This window comes from Polistes fuscatus, unplaced genomic scaffold (assembly GCF_010416935.1).
Source record: "Polistes fuscatus isolate 324 unplaced genomic scaffold, CU_Pfus_HIC Scaffold9, whole genome shotgun sequence".
In the NCBI taxonomy this organism is placed as follows: Eukaryota; Metazoa; Arthropoda; class Insecta; order Hymenoptera; family Vespidae; genus Polistes; species Polistes fuscatus.
The window spans coordinates 7,360,226-7,380,414 of NW_025113173.1; the positions used below are offsets into that span (position 1 = coordinate 7,360,226).

The 20,189-nt window shown below is 34.6% G+C and overlaps 1 protein-coding gene and 1 long non-coding RNA gene across 16 annotated transcripts in view; one reads left to right on the top strand and one right to left on the bottom strand.

Moving 5' to 3' along the window:
- Positions 1-14,420, bottom strand: part of LOC122525387 (longitudinals lacking protein, isoforms N/O/W/X/Y-like) — a 111,673-nt gene extending 97,253 nt beyond the window's left edge. For 4 of the 15 annotated variants that reach the window (XM_043648157.1, XM_043648156.1, XM_043648160.1 and 1 more), the window contains exons 1-5: positions 14,255-14,412; positions 9,669-9,867; positions 7,930-8,315; positions 7,196-7,442; positions 5,818-5,995 (exon numbers count right to left, since the gene is read on the bottom strand). In XM_043648157.1, the coding sequence (XP_043504092.1) occupies positions 5,818-5,995; positions 7,196-7,442; positions 7,930-8,315; positions 9,669-9,842 (985 nt within the window). In that variant the 5' untranslated portion in view covers positions 9,843-9,867; positions 14,255-14,412. Of the gene's footprint in view, positions 1-5,817; positions 5,996-7,195; positions 7,443-7,929; positions 8,316-9,668; positions 9,868-10,020; positions 10,576-10,786; positions 11,145-11,442; positions 11,464-12,472; positions 12,636-14,254 lie in introns of those variants that run through there. The other 11 variants (XM_043648153.1, XM_043648147.1, XM_043648163.1 and 8 more) reach the window with 10 other exon arrangements.
- A 2,053-nt stretch (positions 14,421-16,473) lies between these two features.
- LOC122525390 lies at positions 16,474-19,980 on the top strand. Its single transcript, XR_006305777.1, has 2 exons — positions 16,474-17,126; positions 19,607-19,980. It is a non-coding gene; the product is annotated as an uncharacterized LOC122525390 (long non-coding RNA).
- The last annotated feature ends 209 nt before the right edge of the window (positions 19,981-20,189 follow it).

A 20,189-nucleotide genomic window follows, 5' to 3' on the forward strand; every position in this document is an offset into this window, starting at 1 on the left:
GACGACGACGAATAATAAAACGCAAATATTTGACGCAATCGTTCTCTCACTTATGCGAGTTAATTATTTAATCCTTTCCGATCCCTACGATAAAAATTTGTAAGCCAAATTGGTTTTTTAAGTGTTAAGAAACACATTCGAACTTAGATATTAACGAAACGATCCCAATCTACACTTTGATTAATGTATTTTTATTTTAATCGAAAATAAAAATTCATAATCAAAGATTTAAAAAGATAAAAAAGAAATAAATAGTTGCTATTCGTGTAATGTAATGTAAAAAAAAATATGTGTGTGTACAGCCTTTAACTCTTTCGTTATGGTGACTCATAAGTTCATACCTCATATAAGGTTCAGACCAAAGATGGTATTTGAAGATACGAACTATCCCTTTAAGGGTCGTCCATTCATAGATCACCCCACCCTTCCCTCAACCTACCCTTTCAGTGTACGAAGTACCCACCAACCCACATATAAGGAATCTTACCCCCACCATGCTACTAATTAATGAATCTTATTGAAACAATTGAAATCAAACAACGTGGTTTAATTTTACGCGTGTTAGAAATAAGTGACGATTCGTTTTTTTTTACTTTTTTCTTTTTATAGTTTAAAAATATTATTATTCTTTTTTTGGTATAGTTCAGGTCCGAATAATATAACATTGACGTTATATAATAAAATAAAAATTGTCAGCACCAGAAACTATGAACTTTAATTTTTCTTCTTTCTTTTTTAGACGATCGATGAAGAACTCTCGTTTCAATCGGGGTTGGAATTTCTTCATTTGTATCCTTTATGCACAACCGGGCTTCCAATATTCTTTGTATTGTCGCGATTGGCATTATTCTTCTTGTAAAACCTTGGAACATATAAGCAAATAATTCTCTGACAGAGGCGTTTTGAAAAAAAACAGAAAAACAAAAAGGAAGAAGAAGAAGTAGAAGATCGAAAATCCACCTGACTCTTCCTGTATCATTTCAGTGTCGTTCGTAGAGGGGTTGATTTTGTACGCACTCAATCTGACCAGAAAGATGATCGGTGTGTTGTAGTAGTAGTAGTAGTAGTTGTTGTTGCAATAATAGTAGTAGTAAATAGCAGATTTTTTCTTCATTGTTTTGTTTTTATTTTTCTTATTTTCTCTCTGCATCGAATTGCCTTTTTTTTATCTTATCCGTTGTTTCTTCTCTCCTTATATTTTATTATTTTTCTTTCGTACGGAATATCTTCATTCGTTCGAAAAGAAAAGAGAGAAAAAGAAGATTGCCCACTGTTAGGTTTCTCTTTGTAAAAGACAAATTTTTAGATATATCATATACCCCAGTAATTGAATATAATTATTATTACATTTAGTATTATTTTCTTCTCTCCTCGTACGATATTTTTCAAATTGATCAGAAATATTTAACACCAAGGTTTTTTCGGTGCTGCTGCAATGGACGACGACGACACCCACACCACCACCAATCAACTTTCTCGTATTTGGTTTCTTTTCTTCTCTTCAGTTGATTGATATAAAAATCAAGCAGGATTATTATAATTTCATTCCATTTCGTTTGTGAGATATCCAGTTATGGTGATCATTTCCCAATCAATATCTTCTTTATCGTAATAATGTTGCGATGATGATCCGTTGTTGCGTTGGATGATTAACCAATTAATCTCTTGATCGATTACAAAATAATATCAATTAAATAAATTATATATTTGTTTTGTAACATAGGTTGTGTTGGTGATTATCAATAATTTCCATCGTGGTCCAAAAGGTTGTATTTCTTCAACGATGTTTTTCCAATCTTGAATTTCATACAATCTTCATTTATTATTATTATTATTATTAATATTATTAATATTATTATTCTAACGTCAAGCAAATATTCCATATGTCATTTTATTATTGATACTTCATTTTATTTGTTTTCTAAATTACGAATGAATTAACTCCTTGTGCATTATGCATTTAATGCACAGAACTGTGCACTTTTTTATGTTAACTTAATTCATAAGATTTGCTACGACGAGTAGGACACATCGTTATAAAGCGCAAGGGATTAAAAACCCTTTCTATATACTACCCTAATGATTATATTAACCCAACGTTAACTGTATCCTAACTTTGATTACAAATAATCACCCCCTCCCCTACATAAATATATTTATCCTTCTAATTTACATTATAAATAACCCTTTGCATCGAACTTTGTTTTTTTTACAGTCAAACAAATGAACACAACTCGAGATTATTTTCCGCATACGTGACGAACGTATACAGGTATGTATAATTACAGGTGTCATACAGGTAACACCGCAAACACAATCAACACAAAATGAATTGTTCTTATGAAACAAATGAATTTACAAGAGAACATTATATTTTCTTTTAGCGTGTGTATATATATATTATTTATATATTATTTATATATTATTTATATGTAATTTACATGTTAAAAACTTTGCGTAGGATTAATTTTTGTAATTCCTTTTCGTATGATAATTTAAGAAACATTTGCCAAGATGCATCCTCGGTTTATCCGGACAAGTATCGCAATAATATGTTGTTTCGTGTCTTCCGCCTGGTTTGTTTCGGCAAGAACAAACCTTACAATCCTTTTTAGTTCCTGTCACAAGCTCATGTAGTTTTCCATTTAAACGAATTTCATCATAGTTATTACTGATCGACGTCGAAGCTCGATCTCGCGGTTGTCGAAAATCTTCTTTCAACGGGACCACTAAAATATTTATAAATTGCAACTAAGTTATGTTGGCCCATCTTTTTAATTTCTTCTGCTTTTTTTTTTTTTTTTAATAACTAACAAATTGTATTACTTTCAAATTAATATTAATAAATATTTAATCTCTCCCCTCACCCACCCTATCAAAAAAAAAAGAAAAATATTAATCGTTCTATCACTTCAGTGACTCATAACGCACTATAAATTTGTTATAGTTTTTGATCGAATTAGATTGATAAAAAAATAATGGTTGTTTAATATTCGAGAATATCCCCCCTCTCCTTGGCCTGACAAGTTGCCATTGCCATTAGGTTTTCACAATTTAAACAATTAATTTAAATTATTTGCAATGAATTGAAGAAAATTTGATATATGTTTATTGTTCGTATTTTTAATGTTAATTTCATTTGAAACTGTACATTCATAGAAATAATACGTGTCAAAGATATGACAAAAAGAATTGAAAACACAGCATACAAAAAGATTCACGAACTTTGAACGGAAAGGATTAAAATACTCGCATTAAACAAACACCATCATTCGTACACGCATACACACACACACACATACATGGTGCATGGCACATAATGCACAATTTATCTCGTATATTATTTTAAAGCAAATATATTATTATTATTGTTATTGTTATTATTATTATTATTATATTCTCGGACGCTTTTTTAATAATTACAATGCTCAAATGCATTTTATACACAGCCTAGCTGTTAAATGTGAAATATTTTATATATATATAATATATGTATGTATATATCGACAATTATGAAAATAGAGAAAGAGAGAGATAGATAGATAGAAATAGGAAAAAATATAAATAAATTAAGAGAAAAAGAAATTCAAATCGATAAGCGTAATTAACAACACATTATTGAGATTACTGTAAACGATTAAATTATAATAATCACAGATAATTAATTCGTATTACCGTTTTATATCTAGATCACGCATCATTTAATAACAATTAAAAAATAAAAAAGAATATTAGAAATTTGAGAAAGAGAGATAGAGAAAGAGAAAGAGAAAGAGATTATAGAAAGTAGTACACATCGAACATGTCCACTCGCCTATTATTATTATTATTATTATTACTTTTTTTTTTTTGCTTTTTTTCTTTTTTCTATTTCCCTTAACAATCCCCTACAAGTCTAAACATACACCATAAACCATAAAACACGCTCGCGTACCGCGTTAACAAATAGAAATAATAATAAACAAAAAATAAGAGAAACTCTTATCCCATTGATCATATGATCCAATTTAACAATATAATAATAATAATCATCATTCCCCATATTGAATTAGGATTTTGACGGAACGTATTGTATATATATATATATATATTTATATGCATTCCATATTAACGGAAGTTGCAAACGCACGCGCACGATGATACCTCAACCACACCCCATCATATAACCCTCCCCCTAAAAAAAGAAAAAAGAAAAATAAAAATACAATAATAATGCAAGCCCTAAAATGACACAACACAGAAAGAGAGAAAGATAAAACGAGGACGCACTAAGAGTGTCTAGGCTGGACCAAGCTGTTAGGCTGTTGTCTCCATCTTCTCCTGACGACGTTCAATTTTTTCAAATAAAATTGCAGGGTCGACCGATTGATACCATACATCTCTGATGCTTGGGTGGTGCTAACGCCCTGTTGCAATATCGCTTCCAATGACATTTTAACCGAATCTAAACTATATTTCCTTCCCTGTTTGTTAGCCAGAGATTTAAGTAATGCACCTACGTCAACTTCCGGTCTAGGACGTCTCGTTGTCGTCGTAGTCGTCGTCGTAGTAGTCGTCCTCGTCATCGTAGTATTCGGCACTTTTTTACAATCGAGGAAATGCGACGCCCATATGGTGGCACCGGCACTACCAACACCTCCACCACCACCACCACCACCACCAACGACGACACTACCATCACCACCACTACCAATACACTCGTCAACACCACCAACAACACTTCGCCAACGTTACCACCATCGACCAACACGAGACCAACACCAACACCACCACCAACACCTACATTCCCTCTCGACCCTCGAGACCGCGATACCGCTCCCGCCCCCCCACCTGCAACGAGGAAACCCAAGCTAGTGTGTCGGCTAATTTTTAAACCCGCGATTGTAGTAATTGGTTTTTTCATTTTTTATTTTTCAAAAATGGTATTACCAAAACATAACGAAAGGAACAACACCGCGACACCAAAATCAATTCAATATTATAATATATAGATATGTGTATCATTTTTTGATAGCCCTATCGTGATGACAATTGAGGATATTGATGATGATGATGATGATTTAAATGTCACCATCATGATCATCATCATCATCATCTCATCATCATCGTCGTCGTCTTCGTCGTTACAGAAAAAGATAAAAAGAGGGTGAGAGAGAGATATATATATAAAAAGAGGAAGAATGAAAATTCCCAAAATCCTAAACATTCTGAAGATCGTCTTACGCAAACACCCTAGTTAAGAATTCTAACTGGGAACTTAGAATTCTAATCCGTGGTGAAAAATAAGCTCTCCTTCTATCCAAGAATACTTTTTTTTTTCTTTTTGGATAGAAGATTCGCTGATAATAATATATATATAGATATATAAAAATGTATATGTATATGTTTTGTTTATTTTAACAAGTGTAACCCTGTTCTATGTGAGAGAGAGACCCTCGTGTGTTTTTGTAAACACATTCTTTTTTAACATTTCAACCGTCCACCGAATATAATATATAATATATATATATAATTTATTTATGTAAAAATCTATGCTAATTTATTTATTATAATTGTTATTAATGTTGTTGTTGTTGTTGTTATTATTATTGTTACTATTGTTATTATTATTATTACTGCTTCTTTAATGTTCTATTTTTTTTTTGTTCTTTTCGGTGGGAGTAAAGATTAATATATTCGCATGCATTTGGTAATTTAAATTAAAAACTAGGATAGGAGGGATGATTTTGATTATCAAGGTAAACGAGAATAATATAACGAACTAAAAAATATTAATGAATGAATAAATTGATAAATGAATTGTTTCTTATTGCTTACCAGGATGTTGGGACGTGTCATGGGAAGGTCCTGCTCTGTTCGTGTCTTGTTCAATTTCATTTAAATCATTCATGTCATCGTCTAGCGTCAAGTCTTCGACACTTTCTTCCTGGTCCTCCAAATACTCGGACTTTGGCTCAATGAGATTATCGCTCGGTTCAGGATTTTCGAGAGGCATCTAAAGATTAATTATAATTCGATGTTAATTCATATAACACATGTTTATATCGAGATATTAAAATTGATTACAAACTGAAGAGAATTGAAAAAGAAACGTTATAGAAATTTATTATGAGAATATCGTGTTTCGTATCGTTTCCCATCTGCAAGAGCATTTAAATTAAGGCCAACAGGCAGAAGGATATAATACGAAGTTTCATTTACCAACGAGCGAAAGAAAATGAATATTTAATGTGATTCAAGTTCCATTATAACGTTGGCGAGAAAACAAAAGAAAAAATATAAACTATTTATAATAATATATGCGTATTGAATCTGTACAGAATAGGAATCAATATTGATCATAGATTTTTATTTTCTAATCGAATTCATTATGTTTAATTCAACATAATCTCTTGAAAAAAGAAAAACTAAAAAAAAACAACCACAAACGACCGGAGACTAAACTTTTTTACAGTATTTATTTGCGTTGCACGTTTTTTAATTAAAACACAATTTGCATCGATGGTGCAAGAAGAAATGACACGTGCTGTCGAGACATAATAAACTTTTAGTTCCTCGTATCGCTGCTGCTACTTTTCGATTATTTGGCTAAACGTATTATTATTATTGCTCATACAATATTTTAAAATTCGTTGAGATATTCATTTTATAAATTATTGCTATTGAAAATTATTCAAGAAACGAAATAAATATTTAAAGTATGTTATATATATGTATAAGTGTGTATACAAATTTTCCAATAATTTGGAAAGCATCATCATTAGTTCACAAACATATAGAGAGAGTCTGTTTGTTGAATCGCAAGATAATGTGAATACTGATCCATGAATTTCGTAAAACAAACTTCGTTAAAAATGAAAATGCATTATACAAGATAATTTTAAACTGCATTACAAAAAAAAGAAGCTTAATTATTAATTAGCATTGTTTTTTGTTCATTTAAAAATACCTTTACGACTTGTAATACTTCCTTTCATTTATTGTGCCAATAAATATAGTCAATGATCTAATAATTCAATAAAGTTACCAACATAAAAACTTAATAAGTTTCAAATTTACTCTTATAGGAATGGCACATTAGACCTCTGCTACTACTAATAGGGGGAACATCTTTGGTTCTCTATTCTGTACTTAATTCAGAAATGAAGATTAACAAAAATAAAAGAAAAATATTACAAAAATTTGGAGTTCTAACCTGCAACATCTCGTCGGCAGGTTTCGTCAACTGTGTCATTAAAGCTGACCTGCCGAGAGAGTCCGTAGGATCCGCATTCGTTTTTTCGTCCGCGACAGGTGCTATCGCAAGTGCCGGCACGCCCATTTGTTGAGGTATATCGCTTGAGTTCGATGCTTCATGATTTTCTACAGAAGTATCTTCACCTGCGCTTCTTCTTCTAAGTTTTCTTCTTTTCTTTGATGTTGGACTTTGCGAACCTTCCCTGCTTTTGTAATTAAATATATTTCAATTAAACAAAATTGCTTTGCTATACGCCATTTATTAGCGTTATTTTGTTATTATTATTATTATTATTATTATTATTATTATTATTAATATAATTATTTAAGACTATATTTTTCTAAGAAATTATATTAACACCAAACATACCAGTATGCGAATTACATTTTTATAATGAATACCTATGCATTCATGGTTTTAACTCTGAATTTTCTTTTAATCTCGACTGACTTACTAATAATATTGATTATTATTAAACAATGCAATTGCATTTAATCGTCAAAAGATATAATTTAAATTTAAAATCCGTTATAAATAATACCTTAAAGATAAGTTAGGTATTAAAAGAAATAATAAACAGAAGTTGCTGTTAAATCAACTGATTATATTATATTAATGCTTAGTAGGTTTGGTGTTTAAAAAAAAATGATTGAAAATAAATGAATAATATCAGGTAAGATTGTGTTTCTTACCTCGAAGAATGTTCCTTAGGTATTTGAGGACTGTGCGAGTCTTCTGGCAAATCTCCTATCGAACTTGCCTGTCTAGGAACTCTGTTCCTTTCTATGGTGAGACCGGCAGACGCGTAGGAAATATTTAAAGGCGATGACCTTGGTTGTGGAGCAACTTTAGATACCCTCGAAACTGATTTATTGTTACCATTACTACCACCCGTTTTACTTTCCGAAAGGCCCTTAATTTGTAATGACTCGGCAGCCTTAAGGAGTGCCGTTAGTTGGTCTTGGGAGATATTAACTTCTCCCCTGTACATATAATCAATCATTGCCTTCAATTCTTTAAATTTTACATCTTTGAGTATGAATACAGGGTGCTTATCGTAGTGCTCGCTGAGAAGGCCCTGAAATCATATCAATTTATTCCTCATTATCATATTTACAATTTATACAACACTCAATATAAGATAAACGTGTGTATGCATTAACTCATTATGACCTAATCATTACATAACATAAGTGAAACTTGTACAAATTGAACTTAATGTTTCCAAATGATATTACAAATTAATAACCATTTTCTGAGATCATTTAAATTCAATTTCAAAACCGTAATTTAAGTTAAAATGAAAAAGCAGAAACTAAAAAAAAAAAAAAAAAAAAAAACAAATGCCTACGAACTTTCTCCAATAGAAAACAATTCAATAAAATCCTACGTAATCTTGTTTATGAGAACAAATTAAGCTTAATAAAAAGAAAAAGAAAAAGAAAAAAAGAAAAAGTAAAAGTAAAATGTGTATATGAAATAAAAAGTTAATCCAAATGAAACCAGTCCAATAAGAAATAATGCTGTAATATCAAATTGATTAATAAGTAATACTACCCGGTGGTACTCGATTTAAATCGACTTGAATTTCAATCAATATGAAACACACACACACATATCTCGCTACCTCTTAAAAACCTCCTCCTCGCCACCCCCTCCCCAACCGTCGGTAGTGGAGTTCAGGGTAAAATCCCAGGGAAGTGCCCTGGAAAGCAGCCATTTTGCTTTCTCTGTATTGATCAAGAGTATGGGGGTAGGGGATAGAGAGGGGGTTCATGTCTGGCTCTTGCTACTCATTCTCTCACTCTCTCTCCCACCCAGAAAGAGAGAGACGGAGAGAATGATGAACAAGTACAGCAGAGGGCGGCCATCTTGTTTTAACACAACTCCCTTTCCCCTATGAGCCACCAGACAAACCCCTTCCGTTCTCTTCTCCCTCTCTCACCTATGTATTTGGTATTGATCTGACTCTGCACTGAGTGAACGTGAGAAAGAGAGAAAGAGAGAAAGAGAGAGAGAGAGAGAGAGAGAGAGAGAGAGAGAGAGAGAGAGAGAGAGAAAGAGAGTAGTAATAGATAAAATATTAAGAATTATATTTCAACAAATATATTAAATCAACATTTTGAATTAATTAGCGAGACATTAAATCAGAAAATAAGATAGCGAACAATTTGGATTTATCTGCAATAACTTAATTCGGTAATTAAGATGAACAATGTTATTTTATTAAATGAGATAAAAAAAGAAACAAACAAAAAAAAGTATGAATTAAGTATATTACCAAAATAATTCACGCAATCGCAAGATACATGTGTGTACGGTTTTTTATTGTGTTGGGCGTCGGAAAAATCTTATTTATGAGAAAATTATTGGATTATGTAAAAGGATGGAAAAGGATGAGATTGTGAAAATGTATATGAATAAAACTTACCTCAAAATATGGACTGCACGCGGAGAGGACTACCCTGTGGGCCTTTAGGTATTTCCCCTCCGCTGCCAACGTGCAGTCGACCAGCGTCCCACTCTCTAAAAGCGTGTCGAAATTTTGTATCAATGTGCTCTGATGATTGTTCCATTTAAGGCAGAACTGCTGGTCATCATCCATCTTCTCTGGTATCGTTTCCTCGTTTCTGTGAAATTAAATTGAAAGCACACCCATGAACGAACAAGTCTATTGATTTATCTTCAAAAATATTTTATAATTATGTTCACGCTAATAATAAGATGATATGATAGTAATAAATATATATAAATATATAAATAGAGGTGTTAAAATAATTTACTCGTTAATTAAACTGATGATGGAAGACGACAGTAATTATTATTCACGAACACGCCCGATACTATCTATACTTTCCACGTTTAATAATTAAATCGTACATCGAGCCGACACACGACAACGCACTACGGCAGCACGTTTTTTCTATTTGTCTGTATATTTCTATCTTTCAATCCCTATTTCTATCTTTCTTATTTGCGTGTTGCTTTTTCTTGTATTGTCTCCCTCGCCGTTTCCGGTTGGAACACTAAAGAGAGTCAGATAGTCAGACAAATAGAGAGACAGAGAAGAATAGGCGCGCGGCAGAGTAATCGAAAGCTCCGGAACGAAGCACCGAAGCTTCCAAAATGGCCGGTATGATGCAAGCGCGCGTCGCTCTTCCGAACGGTCTATCTCTCCTGGGCCTTTTTCTTTGTGCGTGTCCCTCTGGGTAACGGTATAACCGTGCAACTTGGTGGGTAGTGGGGATGATGCAGGAGAGGACGCACAAGCACCGCGCATGCGCACTTAAGAAAGTCAACTTCTGCGCACGACTTTTGCGCTGTCTCGAGGACCCCTGGGACCCAGGGGCGTTTACTTTATTCTTTAGGCCCCACAAAAAAAGAATTTATTTTATCTTAGAAAAATTTTAACGACCTCGATAAAAGAACAAGCGAAGAAAAGAGAGGATTTGTTAGAATGTGTTCGTATATATGTGTATGGATGAATGTAGTTGATAACATGTTTTATCAAAAGTATGTGAAAATGAAAAAATGAAGTTGTAATCTAACCTTAATATTTTATAGGTTATCCGAAGAATCTTTCGATATAATCAGCAAATTCGCAAACGACGAACTAACACAGATTGATAATAGACGTGGAGTTGCCATGGCGCCTCAGGGCTTGAGTTTAATGAAAAGTATAGTGAAGATAAAGAGAGACAGACAGAGATAGAAAGAGAGAGATAGAGAGGGAGTGTTTGAAGTAGAGAATAAAAAAACATGGTAGAAGGAAGAAGAGGAGGATAGAAAGAGAAAAAAGGAGAGGGAGAAGAAAAACAGGCGCAAGTGTGTTGAATCGTGGCGCAACGAAACGAAACGAGACGAGACGAGACGAGACGAGACGAGACGAAACGAAACGAAACGAGACGGGACTAGACGAGAAGAGACGAAACGAGACGAGACGAGAGAACAAGCTGATTTACGTCACCGGGATTTACATCAGAGAGACGCGCAATAAAGCGGCAAATCGATCCTGCCCTCACTTCTCACATGCGCAGAGAGACGAGAAACACGGGTAATCCGTACGAGATGAGAGGGGTGGTGTACGGACGTAGAACTGCGAGGTAAAGGAGGTGGTAATGGTAGTGGGGATAAAAGAAAGTAGAGGTGGAAAAAAGACAGATGATATATACGTTAATAAAATCATACAAACGAAATATACGAACCCAAAAGAAAGATGTTACACCCCACGCAACGACACTTCTTCACAATTACGACGACGAGGCACAAGGAGGTGAAAAAGAGAGGAGTGTTAATACCGACGACTACGATGGACAGTCTGATTACGTAATCTATTTATATTGTTATCTACTACCAGAGTTGCGTTACGTCATGACGGCGCCCCAGCGGTGCAACGTGCGTTAAAGGAAAACAACGAATTGTTGACAATTAATATACCTTCGCTAGACTATTTCACACAATTACTCATTCCTAATAGAGACACGTATAAAAATACATACATGTATACATTACACTTTACGTGACGTTAATGCACACTTAATAATAGAATTGAAAATAGTAAAGGATAGGCGAGATAAAAAATATAAGTTTGTAGAAGAAAAGAAAAACAAGGAACACATAATCATACGTATAAGTATATGTGTGTATGTATAAGAGTGGAAAAAAATGAAGAGAATAAGAATAAGAATGAGAAGGAATGAGGAGTGAGAGAGAAGACGTGACGAGACGTGGATGGCAATATGGCCGACGGCGAACTAGCGCCCGGACAAAATGGCGATGGGCAAAAAGCTCGTAATAAAAGCGCAAATCGTTAACGTGTACTTTCAAATGTAATACTTCTTTTCCTTCTCCCAATTTCTTCATCACTAAGGAACGAACGTTGAATGTTTATCGAAACTTATTTACACGTAACACGATTTCTCTCTTAGATATAACCTTTATAATAGTTTGATTGGTAATAGTAGTAGTGTGGTTAAGTGAACGACGAAGGTGAAGGGGAAACGCCCGCGCCATGTCAGAGCCGGCCTTTCGTGAATTTTCCGTAATTTTCATCTAACCGCGACTATTATTAACATAAATATACTATTTATATAAATACGATAAACGTGTTCGATACATATATGTGTATATGTATTTATGTATATTCGATTCGATTAGATTATCACCACCGAGTCTCGTAGAGAGTTGTTATTAGATAGATGTTTTATAGTTTTGTTTGTATTGATTACCACTCACCTAATATAGGGTGTGTATAAAAAATGAATCTAATATCACAGCAATCGGGGGGTATCGGTGAAAAGTGGAGAGAGAGAAAAAAAAACTACTCCTTTCACGGACGTCCGAGAATCGGCGTGCGTCTCCAGCGCTGCCCTTTTCAACAATGGCGCGGCACACGGTTGCTCGGTCACTTTCGCGACGACCGTCAGAGAGCGCAAGTCTCATATTTTCCGTCTCTAGCTTGTTCGCTCTATCTCTTATACTTTTACTCACTCACTCACTTACTCACAAACTCACTCACTCACCGTCTCTCTCTCTTTTCAACTAGAAATTTAATGGTGGGAGGTGAACAAACGAACGAACGGTCTCTACGAGGGGATATGTGAAAGAGACGAGGGAAGAGGAAACCTTCTAGAGCATGCGCTTTAACTTCTCCCAAAGAAAAAAGGAAACAAACCTAGAGAAATGAAAAAGAAAAAGTTACTATGAGATCGACGCGAACTTTATGGTCCCTTTTTTTGTTTTTTCCCTATGGACGCTACGATCTCTTACAGGTTCATTCCCAAATAACTATATATGTAACTATATATACAATTGTTTTTCTTTTAATTACATAAAAGTAATACGTTTGTTAGAATTCGTAAAAAATTCGTTAGATTCAAACATCGACCATCAATAACATTTGACCTATTTTTATAACTGATAAATATATTTTTAATTAAATTATATTGTTGTTAATTCTATACAAAAATTGGACAACATGTGCTTATATCAGCTTCCTTTCTTATTTTCTTTTTCGACATTGTCATCTAAGCAGCACAATCATTTGAAAGAATAACGTTCGTTATTTGAAAATACTGTATACGACTATACGTGTCTATACGTGTCTATACGTGTATAGACGCTAACGTATTACTTTGATTACATTGTAACTTACGTACATACTTACAATCGATAAGGAAAGTTATTTGGTTATTTTCCTTACTTTAAATGGGAAATAAAATACAATTTAGTGATGTTATATAGTTGATTTGAATGTTGTCATCGTAAACGACAGTTAGAAAGATAACAAATGAAATAACCAAAACATGCAAAGGTCGTTAGCTATGTTTCTCAAGGATAAGAAGTGAGAGAGATAGAAAGATATACATATATATATATGTATATGTATATGTATATGTATATATACATATGCATATATCATACCGGTAAAAATTGTAATGGCTAATAAAAAGTGAATAACATATGAACATCTATAAAGAAAATCGTGTCCGGCCCTGAATCAGGTCCTGGGACACACGTACGTAATGGCCGACAATGTAGAATGGTTCACGACAAAATGGCGAAAACTCCGTAAAACGTGCCGGAAAATCGGATCCTTCCTAATCTTAATTTAATGACACGAATGCATAATTGTTATTAGCTATTTCAAACGTCCTTCGAAACGATCTTTTTATTTTCTCAGATAATTTCTCAATGAAAACATATTTAAGGGAATAAAATTGAATGAAATCTTCTGGAAAAGATTATTAGAAAAAGTCGATAAAAAATTTGAACGAGATCGAAATCGTCATGGCGGAACAAAGATCCAATTTTCACCATAAAAGCTAACTCTAACGTATATTTAGAAAATAACCTTAAAAATGACCTCTTCCTTTCTTCTTCCGTTATATTTTTCTATTTTCTTTTTTCTCTTTTTTTAAAACTATATAATTTTAGGGTGATAATGATAAATATAATAATATCCAATTATGTATATTAAAGTTTTACTAAAAGTAGATGCGATTAATATGGACTCACCTATATTGGCACAATCTAAATATCACAGGAGGAAAAACTTGGAAAAACTACGCGTCCCCGGTCCTCAGCATTCACTATCCGAGCGTCGTGGGTTCTTTCAACACAATGGCCGTAGTACTGCGCGGTAACGATCGACAAGTCTCTGCGCGCGGGCGGCCGGGACGCACGGAAATGGTGAGTCCCTTACGGGGAGACGCGGCGCAGAGAATTGAAATTAGTCTTCTGCGCAACGAAAATGCGAATAGTAGGGCAAAGAGAATGTCCAACTGCTCCAGGACCGTACACTCCTATTTTATTACCTACAGTTTTCCTTTCTCAACGTAAATCTTATAAAGTCGTCCTTAAATATATTTTTTTTATTATTTACGAAACAATTCAAATTGTTTAATCATTTTTGTTTTTTAACACAAAATTTTACAAAAAATGTAATAGAATTTAATCGATCATATATACAATTGTTTGAACTATGTTGAATAAAAGAGAGACGTATATTTGTACAAATTGTATCTATAGAATTGATTACATTGTATTAAATGGGATTAGATAGGGAAAGAAATTGTATGAATATTTTTACTTTTATTTCATGAAAAGTATTTAAGAAAGTTAGAAAAAAAAAATATGATATTTTCATCAATAATAAATTTTCTTTATCACCTTTAATGTATATATAAGTATATTCATAAACTTTTTTACCGACACTGAGAAAATCTCTATTTCAACATAAGAAAAATAATTAAATCTAAAACTGTAAGAAAAATTCAAATCCAGGAAATTGAATTCAAGCCCCAATCGGTAAAGGCGCGAGTTTGAATAATTACCGATCGATAAGTTCCTAGAACGATGATACGAAAGTCAAAATTGGATAAAGTAAAAACATCCGATGAGAATCATAATAAACGAAAACTAAGAAACAATAATACCAATAATACAAAAAGAAAATAAAGAAAATCAAAAATCAAATAATATATAGACAAAGAAAAGAAAAACGAAAAAGGGAAAATAAAAAGAAAGGTTAGTTTTCAGTGAAGTGGCGCGACGGTAGGTTACTAGATACGTTCCTGGTACGGGGAGTTAGAAGCGACATAAAGGCGGAAGGGATGTATCTCGGTAGGTAACGGTGGTACTGTTGGTGGGGAGGGGGTGGTAGAAGCCTGGTTTCCGTTCAGGGGCGCGTTCAGCGCGTATCGTAGCCGGCGAAAGGCGGCGCGGGAGAAGTGGAAAATTGACTGAGTAGGAAGAGAAAAATAGAAAGAGAGAAAGAGAGATAGAAATAGGGGAAAAGAGAAAGACAAAGATAGAAAGAAAAAGAGAGAAAAACTACGCGACGAAGACGAGGACGACGACGACGAGGACGACGACGACGACGCAAAGAAAACGCCGACGACGACGACGACGAGAAAAGAAAAGAATCGTAGTCCAAAAGAAAATCGCTTAATCGGTTTGCGCCACCGTCCGCAACGAAACGACGTCCACCGTTGCCGCCGCCGCCACTGCTACCACCACCACCACCACCAACTCCACCACCACCACCACCACCACCATTACTGCCGCCGTCGCCATCGCGGTGCCCCCTGGTGTGCATATGTGCATGTTTCTCTCTCTCTCTCTCTCGCTCTTATAGAATTCATCTATATATCTCTTTCCTTCTATCTTTCTTACTTTTCTCCATCTATATATATATATATATATATGTATACAGGTATGAAACGTGTGTACATATACGTATATACACACGTATATATATCTCTCCTTCTCCAAAGCTTTTTTCTCCCTCTCTTTTGTTCGCTCTGAGGCAAGCGCGCTCGCTCAGTCTTTCTCTCTCTCCCTCCCTATCAGTATCGTTTTCTCGCTCGCTCTCAGCGTTGAGTTGGTCTCTCTGTCTCTCGCTCTCGGTAACGCCGAGGATTCGCCGGAACAGTTCGCGGGACGACGTTTTCACGGGCAAACTGCGAGTGACAGCTGCCAGTCGTTGTCGGCGCGCGCTCTGCGTATATTTTTCCTCTAACTAAGTGTGTCTTATTCGAGGATATCTTTCTGCAGGTATATAACCGAGTAAATATTTATTATTGCATTTACTTGCACTTCGTATTCTTACGTTTCATCGTCGTCGTTTTCATCGTCGTCGACGTCGTCGTCGTCGTCGTCGTCGTCGTCGTCGTCGTCCTTGTCCTCGTCGTCGTCGTCGTCGTCGTCGTCGTCGTCGTCATCGTCATCGTCATCGTCATCGTCATCGTTGTCGTTGTCGTTGTCGTCATCGTCGTCGTTGTTATTGTTGTAGTCGACGTTTATCGGTGTGTCAAATGTGATACTATGGTGTGTGAACAAATAATTGTTTTTAAAGGATAATATAATATTTATACAAATCTACATAGAGAAATATTAAGAGAGGAACAACAAAAAGAAGAAAATTATTTTATTTAAACTGAATTATTTTACAACATAGTTTAGTCATCCTTATCGTCGTCGTCGTGGTTGTTGTTGTTAATCGTTAAAATACAATCTCAGCTAAGTAAAGGAGAAGTATCGTGAAGCTGGAGACTCCTATTGGTCGAGACGAAGTAGTAGAAGAAGAAGAAGAAGAAGAAGAAGAAGACGACGACGAAGAGAAGGAGAAGAAGAAGAAGGAGAAAGAAGAAGAAGAAGAAGAAGAAGCAAAGGAGAAGGCACGGTCGAAGGCAAAACGGACGATCCAAAAGGCATTCCTTAGCAAGCTACTAAGAACACTATTACGAGGTGTAAAAGTGCGTGCCGGCAATATTATTTTTATTCATATTATTCCTATTCTTACGGACTCGACGATATATTTCAACTACGATCAAATTGTACTTCCAACGGTGCTGTTAGCTTCGTTTTTGGGTCAGGTCATGGTAAGGTAAGAACACATTTTATTTATTATTTATTTTATTCGCGTTTCGTTATACGAAATAAATCGACACATATTTTATACGCGTATATGCATTCGTATATCTGCATGTATAAATATTTGATTTAGTTTCGATGAAATAAACAAAACAAAAAGAATAAACAACCTATAAGAATGCGCGTTTGATGATTAATGTTTCGATTTTCGAATTGGCGGCCTTTTCGCGCCCTCGGACGCGCGGACCTGATTTGTTTTGATTCGTGCAATATCTGCGAACCAGCACACAGCTCGTTCAATCCTATCTCGTTCGAAGCTTTCTTTTCCTCAGCTTTCTGATCGATGTCTATTTCTCTCTTTCCCTTTTTCTCTTTTTTTTATTTTTTTTTTATTTCTTTCATTTTATTTCACTTCTGTCCTTTACGTTACTTTTTTTTTTCTCTTGTTCTTTATGCGCTCGTACATCGTCGTCGTAAAAAAAAGAGTATCTTTTTGTTGTTCAATGCTATCGATCTTTTTTTCGAAAGCATGCTTCGTACATTTTCTTTTACATTGTTTTGAATCAACGACGCACAGCTGTGCGTTTCGTTCGATACACGCATATATACCAACATGCATATGCACGCGTGTGTTTATGTGTGTATGCGTGTATACCAGATTACACTGTGAAACGGTCAATGTAAGCGTGCGTGGGAGTACGTGACAATAATCTACGACGCGTTAAACGACCTGTCGTTCTGTCTCTGACGAATTAAAAAGCTCTCTCTCTCTTTTTATCTCTTTCTCCTTTGTTTTCTTTCTTCCTATCTCTCTCTTTTTTCTCTCTCTTTCTCTCTCTCTCTCTCTCTCTCTCTTATTACTTTTCTTCTCGCGTGACAATTTGCCTTTGCCACGTTCCGCGTTTGAAATGCCGTCGATTACGGTAGGTCACGTGCTCCCGATAACCAACCAATAATCGACGAATTATTCTCGCGCCTAAAACATCCTCATGACTAACGTAGTACTCCCCTTTAAATTTAATACCACGTTACGAATATTTCTCATTTCTCTTTATAAACTTTTCATTAAATTGATTTTCTTTTGATTTTGATTTTGTATATTATTATTAACTTTGTCATTAAATTAATATTTTTGTACTTTACATTAGGTTAAAATATTTTTCTTTAATTCCTCTAGTAACTTTTTTATATATACATATATTATCCATATAAGAATTATCTTTTTATTATTATATATTTTGAATTAATATCGGTGGTAAATAAATTGTGAAAGTTTTCCTCGAAAGATCTTGCTTCGATTATTTCATTCTTTCTCTTTTTCTATTGTATGTTTGTTGCATCTATCCTACATGTGTATGTATGTATATCGAATATATACAGACCATATATGCATCTATATATAATTCGGTATATATCGCGTGTCGATTTGTTGCTGTGCGTGACAGTGGCAACAGCCGCTTAGTTTCATTTATTCCGCGAATGAACGCGCGAACTTGACGACGAGATCAGAACGTGTGTGTCTGGTTACATATTAAAAAAGAAAAAGAAATCAAAAATACGGTATTCAGAAGAAAGAAAAAGAGAGAAATATTAAAACCGTAAGGAACATTCGTGACCTAGGGGAAGTGATTCACGTGACGTCAACTTGTATGTTATACTGTTCACGATACACATACATACACACGTGTAAATTTCATTGGTTGTTCGTTTTTTATCTTTTCGAACAAAAATATACAAAAATTTGGGAATATCGAGTAAACGTGCCATCTTGCACAAATCGTAACGATACGATTTGAATTGTTTTTCGATACTTTTTCTATCTCTGTGAATGCTTGGAAAAAAATAAAAAAAAAAATAAAAAGAGGAAGAGAAAAATCTATAGGTTGTATCGTGAAACATAACCTAACGCAACCCTAACGATATATATGTAAATCTTATTGGTTGTTTTCTCTCTCGGTTTTCCTTTCCGTCTATCTTTCTGGAATGAAAAACAGAAGTGGATAAAAATCTATAGTATTTCGGCGCCATCTTGTATACAATTATTTTCAAGTACAATCCGATTTGTTCCTCGATAGTTCCCACCCCTTCGAATTTTTTAAAAACAATATATATTAAGACAAACACATACAGTTACAAATAACATTGTTAAATATAACCCGATTAAATCATATCCAAAATACAAATCTAATTGGCCGGGTTTTTCTTTACATCTTTCTGAAAAAAAAAACAAAAATGGCGAAAAATAGAGTACAGCAGCCATGTTGGAAAAATTCTGTTTAACTACAATTGGAGTAAGGGTTAATATTCTCTTGGAATAATATTTTCCCCGATTACTTTTAAAACAAAATGATAAAAAAGAAAAAAGAAGAAAAAAAATAGAAAGACAGAAAGAAGAAAATCCTGGGTTAAAAATAAATAAAATTCGTGAAAATGGGAGTGGAGGGGGGGTAAAAAAAAAGAAGCAAGGAAACCTAGAAACGATATATTCTACAGGTTTATCATGGAACATACTCGATTGCGAGTACGACTAAGCGACACTAAAAATCGAGGGTCAATTCCCGCTGCGTCGCTTCTCCACGGGTACATACATACACAAGAAAACACACCAAGGCAACGGAGTATAATACACAACAGACAACGTGCACAAAAACACATGTATGCACGGTGCATATATACTTGCATCCGAGGATTTTCTCTGGCATGGCAAACCCACCGAACGTTCACCAACATGCTCGCGCGGCCTACCTACCTACCTACATACATATATACTAACACATATATATATAAATGCATACAGATGCACATGCATACGCACAATACGTACGAACGGAAGAAATATACACAGGTAAAGAGAGAGAGAGAGAAAAGAGAAAAAAGAGAAAGAAAGAGAGACGGAGAGTTGTACACCGGCGTAGCCGGTGATAAAGAGAAATGCTGCCTAGAAAGCAGGTCTTGACCGAATCTAGGCCACCCTGATGGCGCGTACACATTCTCCACAATTTTACTGTTCCTTCTCTCGGCCTTGCCGTGTTCGTCGTGCCGGGTGAAAGAGAGAGAGAGAGAGAGAGAGAGACGC